Source organism: Bombyx mori, chromosome 4 (assembly GCF_030269925.1).
Source record: "Bombyx mori chromosome 4, ASM3026992v2".
NCBI lineage: Eukaryota > Metazoa > Arthropoda > Insecta > Lepidoptera > Bombycidae > Bombyx > Bombyx mori.
The window spans coordinates 3,539,857-3,559,765 of record NC_085110.1 but is presented as its reverse complement, the minus strand read 5'-3'; the positions used below and the strand labels follow the sequence as shown (position 1 = coordinate 3,559,765).

Below are 19,909 nucleotides of genomic sequence, written 5' to 3'. Positions count from 1 at the left end.
ATATGCTATTGATTAGCTATTATATGTATTGATACTTAACATAAGTGAGTATCTCAGTCTTGTCTATCTTCACGAATTAATTATTCAAGGCTAGGTCTAACCTTAGTTCTATTGTAATTGCCACTTCGACTTCATAAAGAACAAATTCATGTGATCTTGTCTATCTAGCTTCACCAATAATGCGATAAAGAAAAACAAAACTCCAAAAAAAAACGGCAAATTATTTTTTCCTGAAAGTATTCGACGTCCGCTTTCATAAGCTAAAATTGATCCATCATATTGTGATTTTGACATGTTATTTTGAAATTTCGCCTTTGCCGCCAGAGCATGCGAGCTATTGAGAAACACATCTATCATACCCTTGCTGCATTATTACCAAACAAACCCGGACATTTTTAATATCTCGAAAAAACTTTGAATAGAAAAAATCACACGATTAAAACACCAATACTAGTTCGTACAACCATCTTGGATGACAAGCAGTAAATCTAGGCTAGGAGGACTTGTTAGAGAATGCAATAGTGATCACGGCCTTATATTTTAAGTAAAAAAGTCTCGTTCTAATATCTAAGGGCTTCGGTAACTAATTAACATAAGATAGCAGCAGATAATTCACCTCGTCTATACTAATATATACAGTGGTTTTTACGGATGTTCCGTTATAACTATTGAATCATGCATCCAATTAACTTGAAACTTGGTAACCATATATAACATACATGTACTTAATGGATAGGCTAATATTTATATGAGTGTTGAACTCCCTAATCATAATGACAATAAATAATAGTGTTAATTTTAAATTCGCAGCGAAGCGGGCGAGTACGGCTAGTGTAGGTATAAAAATATTGCGATTGAATCACGGCTATTCATACAACGAATGAAATATCCAAAGCGTTACCACCGATAAGTACATGCAACTTTGAACCAAGGAATCTCCTAAGTAAGTTTTAACTATACCCCTTTCCCACTTAAAGCAGAACTTTGAAAAATCCAAATAGGATAGGTTTGTACGGCACCACGTAATATTTTCCGTGCCGAAATTGAGTTCGGGAAAATAATTCGACTGCTATAGTCGAGTTTGACGGTCGCGGACAGGTGGAATTGATTTGACGGAAGTGGATTTATATTTATTCAGACTAAAATCGCGTCTGCTGTTCGGTTGTGAGTTTTCTACTCACGTTTTTTAGGAACGAACACGCTTGTTTACGAATATGTGAGGAGATTTTGACGGGAATAAATCTGTTTATAACGCTGTCGGTTGGTTAAAGTACAAAAATATTTTTCTGAACGCAATACAGGCGTATTCTCTCTCTTTTTCTCTACAGGCAGCGGCTTGGCTCGGTAGGCAGCGGCTTGGCTTTGACCCTGGCATTGCTGAAGTCCATGGGCGACGGTAAACACTCACCATCAGGTCTATACTGAGACCTTACAAGTTATATCTCAAGGTGGGTGGCGCATTTACGTTGCAGATGTCTATGGGCTCCAGTAACCACTTAACAACAGGTGGGCTGTGAGCTCGTCCACACAACTAAGCTATAAAAAAAAAAAAGGTGGGCCGTATGCTCGTCTGCCTACAAAGGCAATAAAAATAAACGAAACAAATTCGTATTAAACAATATTCAATTCGGTTGATATCGTGGTTTACCGATTTTTCGACCACATTTTGAGCAAGCTTCACCGATTTTTTGTATGTGTAATTTATATTAGCCAAATTACTCTTCGACAAATACATGAATTTTTTCATTTAAATTTGTCGAATCGGTAACTGTTTAGATGTAACTAATTATTTTAGAAAAGGAATATTTTTGTTGGTAGCTCCTTCCATCAGTGTACCTAGATCATGGTTCACCTCGCCTAAACCTGTTTCCTGGAACTTACCTTGAGGTTTAAGTCCTAATTATATTGAACAAAGCATGATATCACGGCAGGAATAGGGAAGACGGTGGTTGCTACTCGTGCGGACTCACAACGCGCTAATTATTTACACAAATCTGTATCCTTTACGCTTTTGATTATTATTACTCGATGCTACGAGGGTCCCATCAGTATTTGCGGAAACTTAAGTCGCAACGAAATGAGCGAGCGAATAAATTGCTCGCCCTCAGACGGCTAGACCCTCTCAGTATTCAACGGAGGCTTGAAGCCGCTATCCTTGAGATGCTAATACTGCGGCGACAGAGCTGCAACTACTGAATATCTGAGTGGCTGCTTGAAGGAAAGACGACCCTGATTGTACTGGCTTTTAAATGTGAAGGAGTTTATACTACAGGGAAGTCTAGTGGAGTAAGCTTCGTAGATTCGAGATTGGGCAGTACTATGTTTTCATGGTAACGACTTTGTGGAAGTTTTATGTTCCTTGGCTACAATTAGCACCTCTGATCCTTTTTTTTATTAAACCAATAGATCACTTAGATTCGGGCTTTAGGCCTTTCTTGGTCAAGGATGACTGAGTATGGCTAAGAATCGCGTACTTGACCTTATGTATTTTTTTCGTATCTAATCATTGATAGCTTAAGAAGCTATTCCAACTACGTGGGACAGGTAGCTGAGCTCACGGGGTTCAACCTAAGACAAATTTCTAACACTAGTTCTAGCAAGAGCAGTGCTACGCTGAATCCATCACCGGATCGGAATCTGAGAAGATCCGCCGGTGTCTATGGGCTAGGTTGCATGTCAAGCTCTTGAACTCTCAACAAGAACGGTGACCGGTTCTTGGGGTGCCTAAAATCACTAAGAGTGAATCAAGAGGAAGCGATAGGGCATGTTTAGGATGACTACGGTTTTGCGCTGTTCCGTCGTCTGGGTAAAATTTTAGTTTGAAGCTTCCACGGTAAAAGGGTTTTAATAACGCGTCACTTTTTAATACGCTTATAGTAGCTTCAGACGTATGTATGTAACGGAATCTTTGGACATGATTTTGACCCCCATCAAAACGTCAAATTAACTTGAAATTCGGTATACTTATTAAGAACCGATGACAATACATAATTTAAAAAAAAAATAAAAAAAAAATTGAAAATATTTAAATACAACTAAAAAATGAAAAATAAATATGTATTGGTTTAAAAAAAAAACCAAAAAAAAACGCTTTTATAGAAAATCCAACGCTTTTTTTACAATAAAATCATTTTTTCTTACACTATTTTTAATTCAAATGAATTAAAAATTATTTTCTATTTTTTATTTCATTTTAAAGCGTATTTGGTTAGTTGTTTTTATACTATTATTTATTGGAAAATGACCTGATGTTTACCAATATACCCAATACCTTATTATTAAACAAAGCACGGAGAACACTTCAAATAAAAATATTAATTACAAGCGACTCTAATTAAAGAAAACATAGAGAGGTGAAGGTATAGAGGAGTCTGTTCTCATTAGAATATGGCATACAAGAACGGTGCATATCTGAAATGCACAAAGGTAAACGAACAATGGAGGCGCGCTTCATACTTCGACTGTTCTGTTTAGGGCCGCCTCTCTGATGTTCGTTATTGTCTTGTACCTTTTTTCATTTTGGATGGCTCTGCTGAATGTTCTTGTATTCTGACATGACATGATATGACATGTCTGTTTTCTTTTGGTGGCTACTTTGACGGCACACTGGAATAGCGTCGCTCTTGAGAAGCAAAATTGAAGACTCGAGCTAACACTGTAGCTATTCTGTTCTTCAAATTATAATGTTTCGCAGCAAAAGATGATGAAGATAATTCGGTAATATACATGCGAGAAAACTCAGCACGTATATTATTAGCGTCGATTAGTTGCCTATTTTGGTTATTATTAAGTCAAATATTTTTTTATGTTTCTATTCATTTTACAAAAGCATTTTATAGTTCACTGGCTGACATTGCTTATAAAGGCATAATTTATTGCTTCAATAGGCGTATCTTCATACGCTTCATATCTTCTTCCTATTGAGGTAATAAATGGTTCGCTTGCCGCAAAATAGTTTCAGCTAACGGAAGCAAGGAAAAACGAGGATTTAAAATAAAATCATAATTGTCTCTTAGCCTACCACAGACTTCTTTGTTTTAAACCTTTGTTTAGACAAGATCCCTATCAACAATTCAGAGTTCTTATCCGGAAATTATAAAAGATATAATAAAGCCTAAATTCTCTCCACATGTTCACCAATAGAACTGTTGAATCAATATTGATTTAAAACAATACATTAAAACAAGTGAAACGTGGAAAGAGATGGTTCACTGAAAAACTTGACAAAGCCCACAATACATAGTTTCTCTATCTCAATAATTCAATCGAATCAAACAAACTTTGTTCAATTACTCTTCGAAATAAAAGAAATTCGACCATGACATAGCTAGGAGGGAATTTACAGGCAATTAAAGTTAATTTAAGAACGTCGGATTGTGTTTAATCACTGAACCGACTGTGGCCTCACAGAATTTTGATTAATAACCAGCGCTACTTTCCGGCTATGAATCACATGAAAAATTATGACGCTTTTTAGTGGCCATCTGAAGGTTGATCTTATTTTCAAAACTGTTCGACAATCTATTAGAGATTTATTTTATTTTATTTTTTGGGTACCAACATATATCATCATCATAGGTATCATATACATTGATCTCACACTAAATGCTAACAAAATTACAAGTACCAATTGCATGCATTGATAAAAAAAAGCGGTTCGTTGTATAATAAAAAATACTATATATAACATTGCATGAAAACTTTACGTTATTACACATTTACTACCAAATACTTACTTAATTGAAAAAGCTCGTTGAGCAAGGTTGTAGACTTCTCGTCTAAAGCTGTCAACAGTGCCAGCAAAAACGTCCAGGGAATACTTGCTATACAAATTGTTTAATTCCCCAACTAGTCTGCTGAGAGGCGCGTTCTTACCGAGGTCGGTGTAGTATCTGGGAACCCTGAACACCATCAACTTCGAAGCCCTTGTCAACATCAGCGACACATTAAAGTTCAGAAGAGATAAGAGATCAGGGACATCGTATTCTCCATTAGCAAGTTTATGCAGGAATAAAAGATCAAGCGTGCGTCATTTGAGATTTGTGAGATTTTTTGTTACAACGCGTTCACGACTAACTACTCCGTAGTGTAGATTAGCAGCTATTAGAACCAGTTACAATTCCTAATTAGAAAGCAGTCTCATTGCCTTGCCGGCATTGGAATAATGACCATTTTGCACTGCGTTAACAGTTTGCGATGTAGGTCGTATGAGGTAATAAATTCTAGCAAACACTTTCATAATCTGCACTGGCATTGCCAATATTCATATGCAACGGTAACTATGTACTTTCCACCTAATTAATGCGTCTAAAGATTTATCCACTTTAAATTATAAAACAGTACAAATTTAATAGTTTCTAAAATAAATCGAAATACACTCGCTAATAACAAACAAATCAAAGTGTTTTTCCAGCTTTTTTCCAAACCAAATATCAAATCGCGTCCTTTCAAATTCAAAACAATTGCGAGTCGAGCATCAAATTACTTGAAGTTAATAAGCAAACAACTTAAACAACCCCTTCGGAGAAACTCCACGGGTAAGTTACAGGGAATTGTTAACGTTTTCACTGTAAAAAAAAAAACTCGATATACTTTTTTTGCGAGAAAACTCGAAAGCTTCAGGATAGCTTCGGAGTTTTTTAATTAAAGTGAAAGTTAGTGCGAAGACAGACTTCTCGCGAACAGACGACTTTGGGGGACCTCCGCAAGAGGTAGGGAGGTGGTTGTAATTACAGGATATTTCTATGTTATTTGACATTGTAATGAGTCGTTTCAACTTAATTTGACCATCGGATATGAGTTCAAAATAAACAAGATTTTTCCAAATGATTAATTTCATTATTCACGCTTCTTGGCTTAGATACATTCAAAACTTATTATTTAGAAAATATCCGACTGGTTTTAATACTTACGAAATTTACATTGATCATTAGAGAAAATATTTTTTTTTTTTTTTGCTTTTTGATGGATGGACGAGCTCACAGGCCACCTGGTGTTAAGTGGTTACTGGAGCCCATAGACATCTACAACGTAAATGTGCCACCCACCTCGAGATATAAGTTCTAAGATCTCAGTATAGTTACAACGGCTACCCCACCCTTCGAACCGAAACGCATTACTGCTTCACGGCGGAAATAGGCGGGGTGGTGGTACCTACCCGTGCGGACTCCCAAGAGGTCCTACCACCAGTGATTACCATTACAATTTTTTCTTGTTCATTATATTACCTTGTTTATACCGGGTAACAGATGCACACCGCGCTACATTTGGTTGAGGATGCTTGTAGGCATAGGAATTCAATGTGGCTTTAAGACTCAAATATATCCATGGATGGTTTCATCATAATAATCTTTTTAGTTTTCTCATATCGATCAATACACACACCTAGCGTTGGCGACGTCTCAATATTGATTGAATAATATACATTCGAACTATTGGAAGCAAAAAGTTTGCATACTGAAAAAATTAGTTTCCTCCTAACTTGTAACTCTACGCTAGAAATTTGCGGTAGAATTAATTTGGTACTTTTAAACATGGACGCTGTACAGAATACTTGTCTCAGAAATGAAACAACAATTCAATCATAGTTCAAGCACGAAGGATAATTCTGCCTCATATCGTGGCCCTGGGTTTGATTCGCCTATTCGAGACCTCAGATGTTTGGGGTGGTATGTGTATAGCCAAATCTACTAATGACACCATCATCTATTCACCCAGGGCTTGAATATTTATGCCCAAATAGAGCTCGGTAAACCAGCGGTTACAGGAAAAATGAAATCAATCCCTGGATGAGAACCAAAAGACTGCGACGATTAAGGTATTACCCAATATGTCATCAAAGTGCTCCTTTTAAACTCTGGTTAAGTTTTCAAGAGGCGAAAATCCAACAGAATCCAATTCGTCAACAAACCGCTGATCGTTTTAAATTATAAACCCATTGTCGGATATCTGCAGATTACACGAGATAAGCCGACGAGACGGGACAGTGAAGCTTAACGAATTTTTATCCAATAAACGCGGGCTCAACAAATTTTTCAGAAATAACTTTCTTCATTTTAAATATCCATTTGTTTTGGTTGAGCACGACATGGACATTTAGATAATATGTCCGAAATACCACCGATTGTGACATTTTGTTCACACGGCTCATAAGTACTGGGGCCTTTAGGTATCACAACGTGAGTGCCACCATCCCCTTTGTGTAATGTCTATCCCAATCATCAAACCAGAGAGTACGATGACCACGCAACAAATTGATTCATCTTTCTTGCTATAATTTCTGTGAAAAATCTTCATAACGCCATCAGGCGATCATTTAAAACGCATTTTGCCTTTTCGCAGAATTCATTTTTCATTTATTCTCTTAAGGTCTTTGGAAAACAGAATTCATAATCCCGTCACGAAATACATTTAAAACACGCCTATTTATGAAAACACTCAAATATCCAAAAATGATGAATACACGTCTTCTTAAAACAAGAAAATAAATTTGGTTTGCGCACTGAATTTGTTGAATTCTTTCATTTAGATATTGAGTTGGTGTGGTTTAGAGGCAAATATGGTATGCTATGGGGGCTTAGGTGTGTATTCTGATACACTTGGATTGCCCATTGTATCAGTGTGGAGCCATTTGTAACCGTTGTATTGATTTGTAATTGTGATCGATTATTATTTTGCCGTTGCACTTACTTCCTGTATCCTGTATTTTGAATGACGATTTAGGTTTCGGCAACCGTTTCCAATTACTCAAATTACATGCTAAACTCAACAATGGCTCAACAAATCTCAATCTGATTTGTGATATGTTTCGATACACAATGTTATTTTATGCCACTTGCTACCTACCCACTTAGTTTCTTATTAGGTCGCGATTTTGAACCGGTAGTAGATTCGCGAAGCACTGGTCTTGCTAGAGCAGATTTTGGGAAAGCTCAGGCTGAGCTTTGTAACTTCGCCTACACACCTAGTGAAGCCAGAATAGCGCATCAAAACGACAGGCAATAAGTAGCTAAAGAATGAAAAAAGTCACGTGCTGTGACACAAGTCTATGAGAAAATTTTCATAGTACCAGATTTAAATCCCAGTGAATTCTCAGATAATTGAAGATTTCTTAAGTAGAATATTTCCTTAACATTTAAAGTATTTATACGCTAACTTCACTAAGTGATTTCAAGATACCACACGGCTACACGATATATAGAATATTAACATAGATTATGAAAAATACATACAATTTTCCCAAGCTCTCAAGGTAAATAGTTGGCTCAGCGTGCGATTTTACATTATACGTTCGTACATTCTAAGCGAGGGTAGGTGTTAAATAATGTTCCCTTGTAACAGAGTCGACGGGCCATCCCGGTGCGGTGCCCCGCTGACTCGGTTATTAATCGATTTTAGCCCCGTTATTACGGTGTAATTCCTGGCTGGGCGCGGACATTATTACGGCGCGCAAATTGAAACACCTAAAACGTCATTGTGCTATTTTAGAACTTGGCAAATGTAATGAGTCATGGTTTAAGAGAAGATATAGGCAAAAATATAAAATTAGTTAAGTTTTTTTAGCATTCATACCGGATTTCAGAAGCCTGTGGACGTCATAACGTGAATGTCACCACCGATATTGAGGTATGAGGTATTCTCTATATTCTCAGTACTCTATAGCAGATGTTTTCAAACTGGATCGCGTAATTAGGTTGCAGCAGAAATAGGCGGCATGGTGATACTTATCCATGCAGCTCCAGAAAACGCCCCGCGAAATGGCAAGTAAACAGTAATATTTCAGTCAATACATTAAAAGACCATGTGATCTTATGAAAAATTAACTGTGTTATGCATTATTCAGATTAACTCCTCTCCCAGGAAGGCCCTCGGTTTGGTTCGCATACATTTTGTATGGAGCTTCCATATTCACAGCGGATTTAGGTATGTTAAGGGATAATATTTTTACACCTGCACTTTTTAGACTATTTCGTGCCAGGAAAACGAAAGAAACTTTCTTAAAGATTCGCTTCGTTTTGATGTCAATCGTAAACGTTTTAATATCAAGGATGCTTTAGCGAATTGCAATTCACGTCGGTTCAAATGTAAATTGGCGAGACGAGTGTGTTACATCAAAGATGTAAAACATTTTACAGCAGACATCTCGTCGAATGTTCGGCCATAAACATGTTTACATACTCATTTATACAGAGGCGGATTAAGATGAATAGAAGAATTAAGAAGTCTTCGATCTAATTGGTAGAACGTGACTTTAATAGGCTATATTTTTTTTTCTACCAATGCTGATAGCCTTGAGAGGCTGTTTCAGCTTCGCCATAACATGTAGGTGAGCTCACGGGGCTCAAACTGGAGTGTTGCTAACACGGGACCTAACAAGAGCAGTGCTTCGCAGAATCTACCATCGGATCGGAAACGCGACCCACTGAGAAGATCTGGCGAGAAACTCAGTGGGCTAGGCTATATAAAGTCTATGAGAAAAATATTTAAGGGGGTAAAATAAAATCCGTAGGCTGATATTATTTGTACATAGAATATGACAAAGGGAAGATTTTCCACCGAGCGGGTGATATTGCTCGGTAGACCGACGATCCGATTTTTTTTATTTCCTACCTAAGCTGATAGCCCTAGCGGCTATTTCAGCGTAGCCTTAACTTTAGTAGGTGAGCTCACGGGGCTCAAACCTGACGATGTTGCTAACACGAACCCTAGCAAGAGTCGTGCTTCGCAGAATCTACCACCGGATCGGAAACGCGACCCACTGAGAAGATCCGGCGAGAAACTCAGTGGGCTGTGTCTGAGAGTTAATTTACTCGTCGAGCCCTTCGTCGCAAGCGACGGGTTCGACGAGAACGGTGACCGGTGCTTGAAGTACCTAAAAGCACCGTTAGTGGATCAGGAGGATCCGAGATGACGTGTTTAGGGCGACGTCGACTGCTTTCCATTCTGTCCGCAGGATCGGGAATGTAGTTACCGGCGGCCACGATGAGAGGGTTCTCGTGTCGTGCCGCTTTATCGAAGTGGCGCATGGACGCCGACTGAAGATACTTACTGATGGACTCTAAGTCCAGGTCGTCATGGAGGTCGACGTTCCTGACGAACCACGGGGCTCCGACGGCTATCCTGCAAAAACGGGATTGAATAATTTGAAAGGATTTTAAGTGTATGCGGGCCGCGTGAGCGAACACTACACTTGCATAGGTCATGACGGGGCGTATGCAAGTTTTGTAGAGTGTCACCTTATTTCTAAGGGACATTTTACTTCGCCTACATATCATCGGGTAGAGACGTCCTAGAATGAAGGCGGCACGGTCGCGTACCGTCTTGATGTGGGGGCGGAATGTCATCCTACTGTCGAGGGTGACGCCTAAATATTTGACCTTCGGGGCCCACGGTATGGGCTGGTCGAACATCGTGATTGGGCGAACGGCGGGGGCGGGGTTATTGACGCGCCTAGTCGGGAGAGGGATGCTCAGCGTGGTGTTCGGAGGGCGACCCCTTTTGAAGAGCACCGCTGTGCTTTTCGTGGGGTTAATGTCGATGCGCCACTTCCGGAACCACTGTCCCATGGTGGTAGCTGCGGTCTGAAGTCGTCGATGAAGCAACGCCTTCTTCCTACACGAGTAGTAGATGGCGGTGTCATCGGCGAAGAGCGCCAGATGGGTCTCCGGAGACCGGGGTATATCGTTGATATACAAACTGAATAGTAACGGGGAGAGGGCGGAGCCTTGCGGGACTCCGGCTGTGACGTGACGGGGCCGGGAACGCGTTCCCTCGACTCGATATCGGAACGAACGGTTCGACAAGTAGTCTCGTATGATGAGCACGAGCCTGTCTGGCACTCCCATGTTATACAGTTTGTATATCAAACCGTTGTGCCAGACTTTATCGAACGCCTTCGCTATATCGAAGAAGAGGGCTCCTGTCGGAATGGGTTTCCGCCTGTTCAGCCCTAGTAAGATGTGCTCCGTGAGGCGGTGCACTTGATGGACGCACGAGTGTTTGGCGCGGAATCCAAACTGCTCGTCTATAAGAATTTTATTCGCGGATACGAAGTCCCAGAGGCGTTTACGAAGGAGCCGTTCGTAAAGTTTGCCTATCGCCGGGAGGAGACTGATGGGGCGGTAACTCGCGGTTTCGTTCTTCGGTTTGCCCGGCTTGTGTATGCCGATAACGTCCGCTTCTTTCCACGCCGCGGGAAAGATGCAGTTCGTCATAGCAGCATTTAATATGGTGGCCAACATCGTTATCAGTTGGGCTGGTAACAGTTTAAGCGCGCGGTTGCGGATGCCGTCGGAGCCGGGAGCTTTCCGTGGTTGTAGGCTATCGATCGCCTCCTTGACCTCGGAAGTGGTAATGGGGGGTAACGCGTCCGAGGGCGGCAGGGAAGCTCTGCGCTCGACCTCCCTGTCGACGAACTCGGTGTGTTCGGGGTCCGCGTGTTGAGTGCTGGTGGTGCACTGCTCTTGCAGTGCATCGGCCAGCAACTCTGCCTTGTCATCGTCATCGTAAGCCGGTGATTGGCCTGAGGGGCGTACGAGAGGCGGCATAGTGGCTATAGTTTCGGACTTGAGGGTCCTAGCTAGTTGCCAGTATGCTTGGTGAGTGGGCGCGAGTTCTTCTAAATAACTATCCCAGTTTTCGTTTCGGGCGTCGCTTAAGCGGGATTTGACCTCCCGCTGTAAGCGACGCATCCGAGTCCGGTTTGAATCCGTGGGATATCGATCGTAGGCCCGGATTGCCGCGTTTCTGATTCTAACGAGGTCCCTAAGATCGGGGGAAAGTCTGATGCGGTGGAAGCAGTCCTCCACATCGACTTGTTTCGAAGATCTTATGATCGCCGTCGAGACGTGATCAGTGAAGATGTTTATGGATTCGACGGTATCCTCGGGGGATGGAGTTGAATCCGGGCCGCAAGGGAGGATTGGTGGAGCGGTGTCAGCTAAGCACGTGCCCAGCTTCTTCCAATCCACCATGGTCCTCGTATCTGGTTCGCGGTTGAGTGGGCGACCGAGCTGCATGACGACAGGTCGGTGGTCTGAGTCGAGTTCTGACATTGCCTCGATGGAGCGTAAGCGCAGAGTTACGTTCCTCAGCAGTGCCAGATCTATTGTGCTCGGACGACGCGCGGCGTTGTACGGATAGTACGTGGGGGTCGGGGGGTTGAATATTTCGAATGTGAGGTCGTCTATGAACGCGTCGAGACGCCTACCGTTCACATTCGTGCGATGGCAGTTCCACCTAGTGTGGTGGCAATTTAAATCGCCTGCCAGGATGACCGCGTCCCCCATACCGAACAGTGTCTCGAGGTCACTGCTCAGGAGGGGTTTGTCAGGGGGGAGATAAACGGATGCGATGACGATCGGCTGGTGTCCCGTCAGCGCGATGCGGCACACTGACGCCTCGATATGTAAGAGCGAGGGAGTATCGAGAGGGACGCAGTGCAGGGCCCTCCTATAGTAAATGACAGTCCCGCCCTTGCGGGCGGAGAGTCTGTCATTCCTAACCATGACGTAATTCGCGACTTTGGGGTCGCGACGCGAGGGCTTTAGGAAGGTCTCCTGCACCAGAAGGATGTCGATGAGATTATCGCGGAGAAACTCATATACTTGATCGCGCTGACGCGCGAGTCCGTTAGCATTATAAAATGCTAACTTTATGGAACGCGGTTTTTCCCTACCGTTGCACGCCATTGATTACCGGTAATCAAACCAGCGTGCGCTGGACGGACTCGATGACGTCGATGTACTCGAACGTCGCGTTTAGGCGGTCTTCGGCCGTGACCGCTCTGCGCATGGCGTAGGCGAACGCACGCATGCGGTCGATATTTATCGCGGCGATATAATCGCGCACGATTGAGAATTCGTTAACGACAGGCCGCGCGGGGCCGGGGCGAGGCGCGGGAACGGGCGCGGGGGCGGGGCGCGGCGCGAGCAGGGGCTGGGGTGCCGGTGGCTTTCCTGCCAACGTGAGCGGCAGCGGTTTTGCCCACGCGGAGACGGTGGGCACCGGTGCCGGCACGAAGGCAGGTTTCGGCGCGCGGGGCGCCGAAGTCTTAGGGCCGACGGTTTTTGGAGGCGCGTTGGCCAGACGCTTCCGCGGGGCCTTGGGGCATCCGCGGTAGTTGGCTGTGTGGCCCTGCTTCTGGCAGAGCACACAGCTCGGTGGTTCAGTCGCTGTCTCTTTGACCCGCGAACAGTCGGCTGTCGCGTGGTCGCCGAGGCACTTTACGCACCGCGGGCGCGCGTGGCAGTTGCGCGCGGAGTGGCCGTATAACTGACAGCGGTGGCACTGCCCGGGAGTGCCTTTTTTATGTGGGGCCTCGACGGTGACCCCGGATAAGCCGCAAACGGTGCGGAGGCTTGAGGCAATTCGTTTGCCTTCGGCGGTTGGTTCCAGCGCGACGAGAACCATGTTGTATGCGAATTTATCGCGCCCGCTGTGCATACGGTGCACACTTATAATCGGGTACGTTTGCCTAATTAAATCTTCTTTGATTAGCTCGACGTCGAGCTCTTTAGGTACTCCGCGTATTACTACGCGGAGCTCGCGGTCCTCCTGGAGTGCATAGGTGTGGTAGCCTATGCTCTCCTTTCGGAGGTAAGAAGTGAGGGCCCTATGGTCGCCCGGCGTTGCGACTTTAATTTGTATCCCGTGCGCGAGATTACGCGCTTGGGAGTAATTAATTTTGTTGGCCGTAAGGGCCTGGGATACCCGGTTCCACGCGGATTTTTCGCGTAGGATTACGGGCGGGGGCGCGACGATTTTGTTGACGGGCGCGGGTTTCGGCGACGGAGTTGCGCGGCGAGGGGAGTCGGGTGAGACCACGACTTTAGGACGCGACGCGTTCGCGGCCTTGGGCTGTTTTGGCGCCGTGGACGGTTCCACGGCACGGGCGCGTTTTTTGGCACGCGTGACTGTTTTGAACCCATCGGAGGTTCCAGGCTGCGGGCTCGTCGCGGACTCGAAGTCCATCTCCGATCCGGTATCGGAGTCTGAACCGGAGTTGACGATTGACGACGCGACGGACGAGATCGGTGTAAACGTCGCGGGTGCGTTAGGCGCCTCGTTGGCGCTAGGCGCTTCATGAGTCGCTACGTGAATACGTGCGCTCGAAATGGATTTGGGGGCGGGGCATGTTTGCGCGGCTTTGAACGACGCGGCGAGGGACGCGGGCGGGGGGGAACTTGCGCGGGCGGCCCTGTAAGCCGCGAATTCGGCCGTGAGGTTTGATAACACCGGGTACTTCTCGGCAAGTAACCCGAGAAACCCTAAAAGTTCTTCTTCCATCTTACGTTTTTGCCCGGGGGGGGCGTCCCCGGGACTTAAGGCACACTCGCCGAAAGGCGAGTCCCCTGAGTAGGAGTTCACCCCCTGAGCTTTACCAGCTCCAAGGGGGGGGAGTGCCTTTGCCGTGAAAACGGCAGTCGGCTAGGATTGGGGTGGAGTTGGGAAGGTGGGGCCCCACTGGGTTGTGAGAATGCCACAACAAGCGGTGATCTCAGCGGGGGGTTAGTCTCGAAAGAGACTGTTTTGCTCGCCGAATAAATAAATAAATTTAATAAATGATATGAGTGGGTGATAATGTGAAGTCGTTACGAATGCACAATCGACAAGTTCGAGTTGCTTTTACGACACAAGGTCGCGACGCCAGCGATAGTGCGTCAAGAATTCGCAACAATGCCGCGATCGATGCGACAACGACAATGCAGCGAAACTCAAGACACAAGATCGCGACGGCAGCGACAGTTTCTCGTAAAAACACGTCCGGACTGTAAGGCGATGCAATCGGAACTGAATGATGGACGATCCGAATGTTGTTATTCAGTACTTGTATACATGCAAGCTTATCTTGAAAATGTCGCAAGCGAGATTCAGGCATCTGTCAAATATATTGTGTTCCGTGATGGCTACCGCCACATTATTGCCGCATCTAGTATTGAAAGATTAGTAGATTTTCTAGAGGCGTCTTTAATGTTTATCTCTCGAGTGACACTGGGTACAATAATCATTTGTTTAAATCTATGGAATTGGGTACCTCCCTGTCATGTTTTATTTATTTATTTTTATTTATTTATTTATTTAAGGATTACCGACAGGGTTTACAGTAAGACATAAAATAACATTGACATGTATAGAGCAATTGATAACTGCAACTCTAATTATAGGCAATCACAGCATGCATTACATTAATATATTAATAGAGATTTAATAATACTATTAATAATAATAAAAAATTAAAAACAAAAGAAAGACAACAAGGGCAGTAATACCCAAGTACTCAGACCAAGGCTGAGGCTGAGGTTCAACAACAACTTTTTATAATTTTGTTCTTAAATATTGGAAGGGAATCACCAAATATGTCAAGGTTTTCAACTTTTCTAACTAGATTATTATAAAGGTTAGTTAGACGAGGAGTAGGTGAGTGCTTGCCTAGATTGGTTCTGCTAAAGCGGGTGCTGAAAAGAGCAACGGGGCGACGAGGTAACCTAGATGGCACCTTCAAAGAGAATTTATTGAGGATGAATTGGGAGTCGACAGTACCGCTCATAACTTGATGTAAAAAACATAAGCCTAACATATCGCGGCGATCACTCAATGTTTGCATTTTAAAATATTTAGCCCTATCAACATAAGATTCAACATAATTAGGCGGCCTAAAACGGTACGACATGTGGCGAAGTAACTTTTTTTGAATTCTCTCAATCCTGTTAATATGGGTTTTGTATGTAGGACACCACACAGTGCTGCAGTAATCAAGTTTGCTTCTAACATAACTGTTGTAAAGCAATAGCGTAGTGGAAACCTTCTTAAACTCCTTACCATTCCTAAGTACAAAACCCAGTGATTTGTTCGCGGCATCTATAATTTTGTCAATGTGCTTAGTGAAATTCAGCTTGGTATCAAGCTCCACCCCTAAATCACGAGTCTGAGAAACTTCACTCAAGCATTCCCCTGAAATATGATATTGTGTTGGTATTATATTGCGTTTTAATGTAAATTTTATATGTAGACATTTCGAAATATTCAAATACATTTTATTAATTTGGCACCAATCAACCAATTTATCAATATCTCTCTGTAATAGTTCAGCATCATTCACATCATTTATAACACGCATTATTTTAAGATCGTCAGCAAATAGGTAACAGGTAGAATATTTAAAAAGATTTGTAATTTCGTTGATAAAGATGTTAAAAAATAGTGGACCCAAGATGGAACCCTGAGGTACACCCGAAGAAGCTATGAATGGATTGGAACTGTGACCGTCAATAACAACCTGTGATGGCCTTTGGTTTAGATACGAAGAACACCATCTAAGCAGAGGAACTTCGATACCAAATTGATGTAGTTTTTCTAGTAAAATGCTGTGGTTAACTTTATCAAAGGCCTTAGAAAAATCAGTATATATTGCGTCAACTTGCCCAGAGTTGTCAACGATGACCGCAACATCATCTACGTATTGAAATAAATTCGTATTTGTGGACCGCTTCGTCATGAAGCCATGCTGAAATGGGGACAGCTGGTTTCTTACATGATTGTAAATATGAGTATAAACTAAACTTTCAAAGACTTTAGCAAATGTACAAAGGATGGAGATGGGCCGATAATTAGTTATTAGATCTTTTTTCCCATTCTTATGTATGGGAACTGTTAGGGCTTCCTTCCACTTTTCAGGGAAAATCCCTGATAATAATGAATGATTGAATATTAAAAACAAGGGTGTGGAGAGTTGTTCAGCACATTTAACGATAAATTGTGGTGGGATATTGTCTGGCCCCACTCCCTTGGTTAGATCCAGATTTTCCAACTTCCGTCTGACACTGTTAATTTCAATATGAACAGCCCGCATACTACAATTTGTGTCTATCCAGTCAGCATTAATATTGCTGTACACATTGTCATCAGCTTCAAACACAGAAGAGAAATATTTTGCAAATAGATCGCTGATGACATCTACACTGTGACCTTTTGCGTCGTTAAGACTCATAGTGGGTGGATAGTTAGAACTAAAATTACGTTTCTTTTTAATGTGCGACCAGAAGTATTTAGGGTTCTTGGATATTAAAATTTCTAAAGAGATTATATAATCGTTATAACATTTACGCATGACCCTTTCACAATCAGCACGCAAGTAATTGAATTCTATTTTGTCTAACGGATTTCTATGTTTTTTGTATTTGGTATGGTATTTGTGTTTTAGCTTTAACATTTTTACTAAGGATGGTGAGAACCAGACAGGGTAATTTTTATATTTAAATGTGGGTGTAAATGGAACATGACTTTTTATAATATTTCTGAGAATCTCATACAATTTGCTAACCATATAATTTACATTACTGCAATCATTAAATTCATTATTCCAATTAATATCACTTAACTCATTGTTAATAATTTCATAATTAGCTTTTCGGAAATTATATTTCGGTTTGATTGTATTCTGACTAGTTTTGTTAATAAATACTGTCGTTGCTATAGATATGTCTAAGGGGGGATGCAATTCATCAATATCTCTTAGTGGGTGAGTACATTCTTTGACTGTAACATTATTGTGAGTATTACTGAGAACAAGATCAAGTATTTTATTTTTACTATTGGGAATGTGATTGTGCTGAACGATATCATTAAGTGCCATAAAGTCTATCAAACTGCTATTCATTGGGCAGGTACCATAATTGTTCGGTGTAGTGTAGGACTCATCATCATTAAGCTCCCAGTTTATCCCGCTTAGATTAAAATCGCCTAATATAATCGTGCTACAATTTTGGTCAAAACCTACGCTACATTTGTCTAAATAATTATCGAGAGCTGTGACCGTGACGGGGGGTGGCAGGTAGACTGCACACAGATTAAGTAACTGAACATTTGAATTACGACTTTTAATTTTGATCCACACGTCCTCACAGTCACTCTCCCATTCAAACATGCGCCACGCTACAAACTGTTTTTTTACTGCGATAAGAACACCGCCTCCCCTTCTCCTAAAATTATACATAGATGAGCTCTCTCGGTCTCTTCTAAAAACCTCATATCTGTTGTCAAATACCTCCAAATCTAAAATACTACCATTGAGCCACGTTTCAGTAAATATTATAATATCATAATTGTTTAGTAACAGTTGTTGTTGAATCTCCACAGTACTCAGTCTAAGACCCCTAACATTTTGATAATAACAAGATAAACTATTTAATGAGATCATATTCGTAAGCTGACAAGCGCGAACTGCAACTTGACAAGAAATCAATTTGTAATTAAACAAAAATATTATTATTTTAGACAAGGTCGGGTAAATAAAATGAAGTAAAGAATCAATCAAAACAATACTTAAAATTAGGTGAATTTAGCACATTCGATGAGTTAAGTATAGAATAAAAAATAAAAATAAAATATTTACAAAATACAATATGCTGAAGTGTAATTAAACACTTCAACAAAATCGAGCACATTATGTTACTTAAGCTTTTAACAAATTCGTTGTTTATTCACTCTAATAGTGATAAAGATTCAACTGATTTAATTAACTTGTATTCTGAAGATTCTGTTTTGCGCATATAGACATTACCGCCTTTGACCCACACGAACTTATAATTTAGGTCCTTAGCTTTTGCTCTAGCAGCCGCATGAACATTTTTCATAGCAGGTGTCAGGTGCTCGCAGACGTAGATAGGACGTCGCTCGCCCGCTATTCCCAGGTGACTGGAGTTGAGCTTGTCAGCTTTGGAAGTAACCCTCTTGTTGAACGTGATGGTGGCAGCCAGGAACTCGTCGCGTACTCTAGGGCAGCTAAACTTGACGAAGACGGAGCGGGGGCGTTTGTTCTCCTTGCTTAACTTGGATGTCCTCTTGCAGATATGGATGTCAGCTTCATTCAAATTATAATTTATTGTATTAGCAAGTTGCTTTAATGTTGAGTTCAGGTTTTCAGACTTAAATTCGGGTATACACTGTATTTCTATGTTGCTTGATCGTGAGTACTGGTCGATCCTAGACAACCGGGAGCTCAAGTCCATAATTGTGGATTTTAAATCTTGGTTTTCAGATTCCAGGATGGTGATTATATTCGTTTTGTCACTGAGATCCTTTTTTACCTCTTCATATTTTACCTGTAAGTTACTCAGAGCATCATCAACACGACTCAGACGATTCAATACTTCAGTGCTTTGTAGGTCGAACTGGCGGAGAATGTTTGCTCTAAATTCATCCAACAAGGTGGACACCTCTTCACGGATCATTGAGCGGAAATCATTTAAGCTCGTATGAGTAATAACAGCGTCCTTCTTGCGCAGAGTCACATGATGTTCGTAAACGTCAGATTTAGGTCTCTTGACCACGCACAACGGACAGATCCACGATGATTTAACGTCAGCTGAAAGGTCTTTGAATTGTTTTTTCCCAGGTCCATCAATACATCCGTAGTGGTGTGGAATCTTGCATTCACAACATTTCAGTACCTCAGTGGCAGCAGCTCGACTGGAACAGCAACCGTATTTATGCGTAGGAGACATGTTTTATTTTATTTTTTGGTAAAGTGACCAGTATCGCCGGATAGCAAGCAGTGCACAAAATCAGTCAAACGTCGCTCAGTAGCGACCTCTTTTGATTGGTAGCACTATTCAGCATTCACCCGATAAACGTCAGTAGATGGCGTCTGAGCATAACAATATTTTGGGTTTTGCAACGAATTATTTGATTATTTTGAATATAATTTCTAAAGATGAATATTTTTACTATCACTTTTCTTTTTCGTCTTAAGACGTACTTGAATGCACAACAACACAAATAACACAACACTGAACTGGTTCACGATGACTTCTAATAATTATTTTGACGGGTAATTAGGTTATTAGTTGCAGTTCGCACCCTAAGAGCTCACAAATTTTTTAATTCCGACACATTATGGTGAGATAACACT

At 42.0% G+C, this 19,909-nt stretch overlaps 1 protein-coding gene across 1 annotated transcript; it reads right to left on the bottom strand.

Annotated features, from left to right (window-relative positions):
• Positions 1-18,479: 18,479 nt before the first annotated feature.
• On the bottom strand, positions 18,480-19,502 carry LOC119628429 (uncharacterized). Its single transcript, XM_038010550.1, has one exon. The coding sequence runs from the start codon at positions 19,500-19,502 to the stop codon at positions 18,480-18,482; it is 1,023 nt and encodes a 340-aa protein (XP_037866478.1).
• Between the last annotated feature and the right edge of the window lie 407 nt (positions 19,503-19,909).

Excerpts from the sequence above, each read along its gene's own strand:
- LOC119628429 (XM_038010550.1), bottom strand. The coding sequence starts at position 19,502 with ATGTCTCCTACGCATAAATACGGTTGCTGTTCCAGTCGAGCTGCTGCC.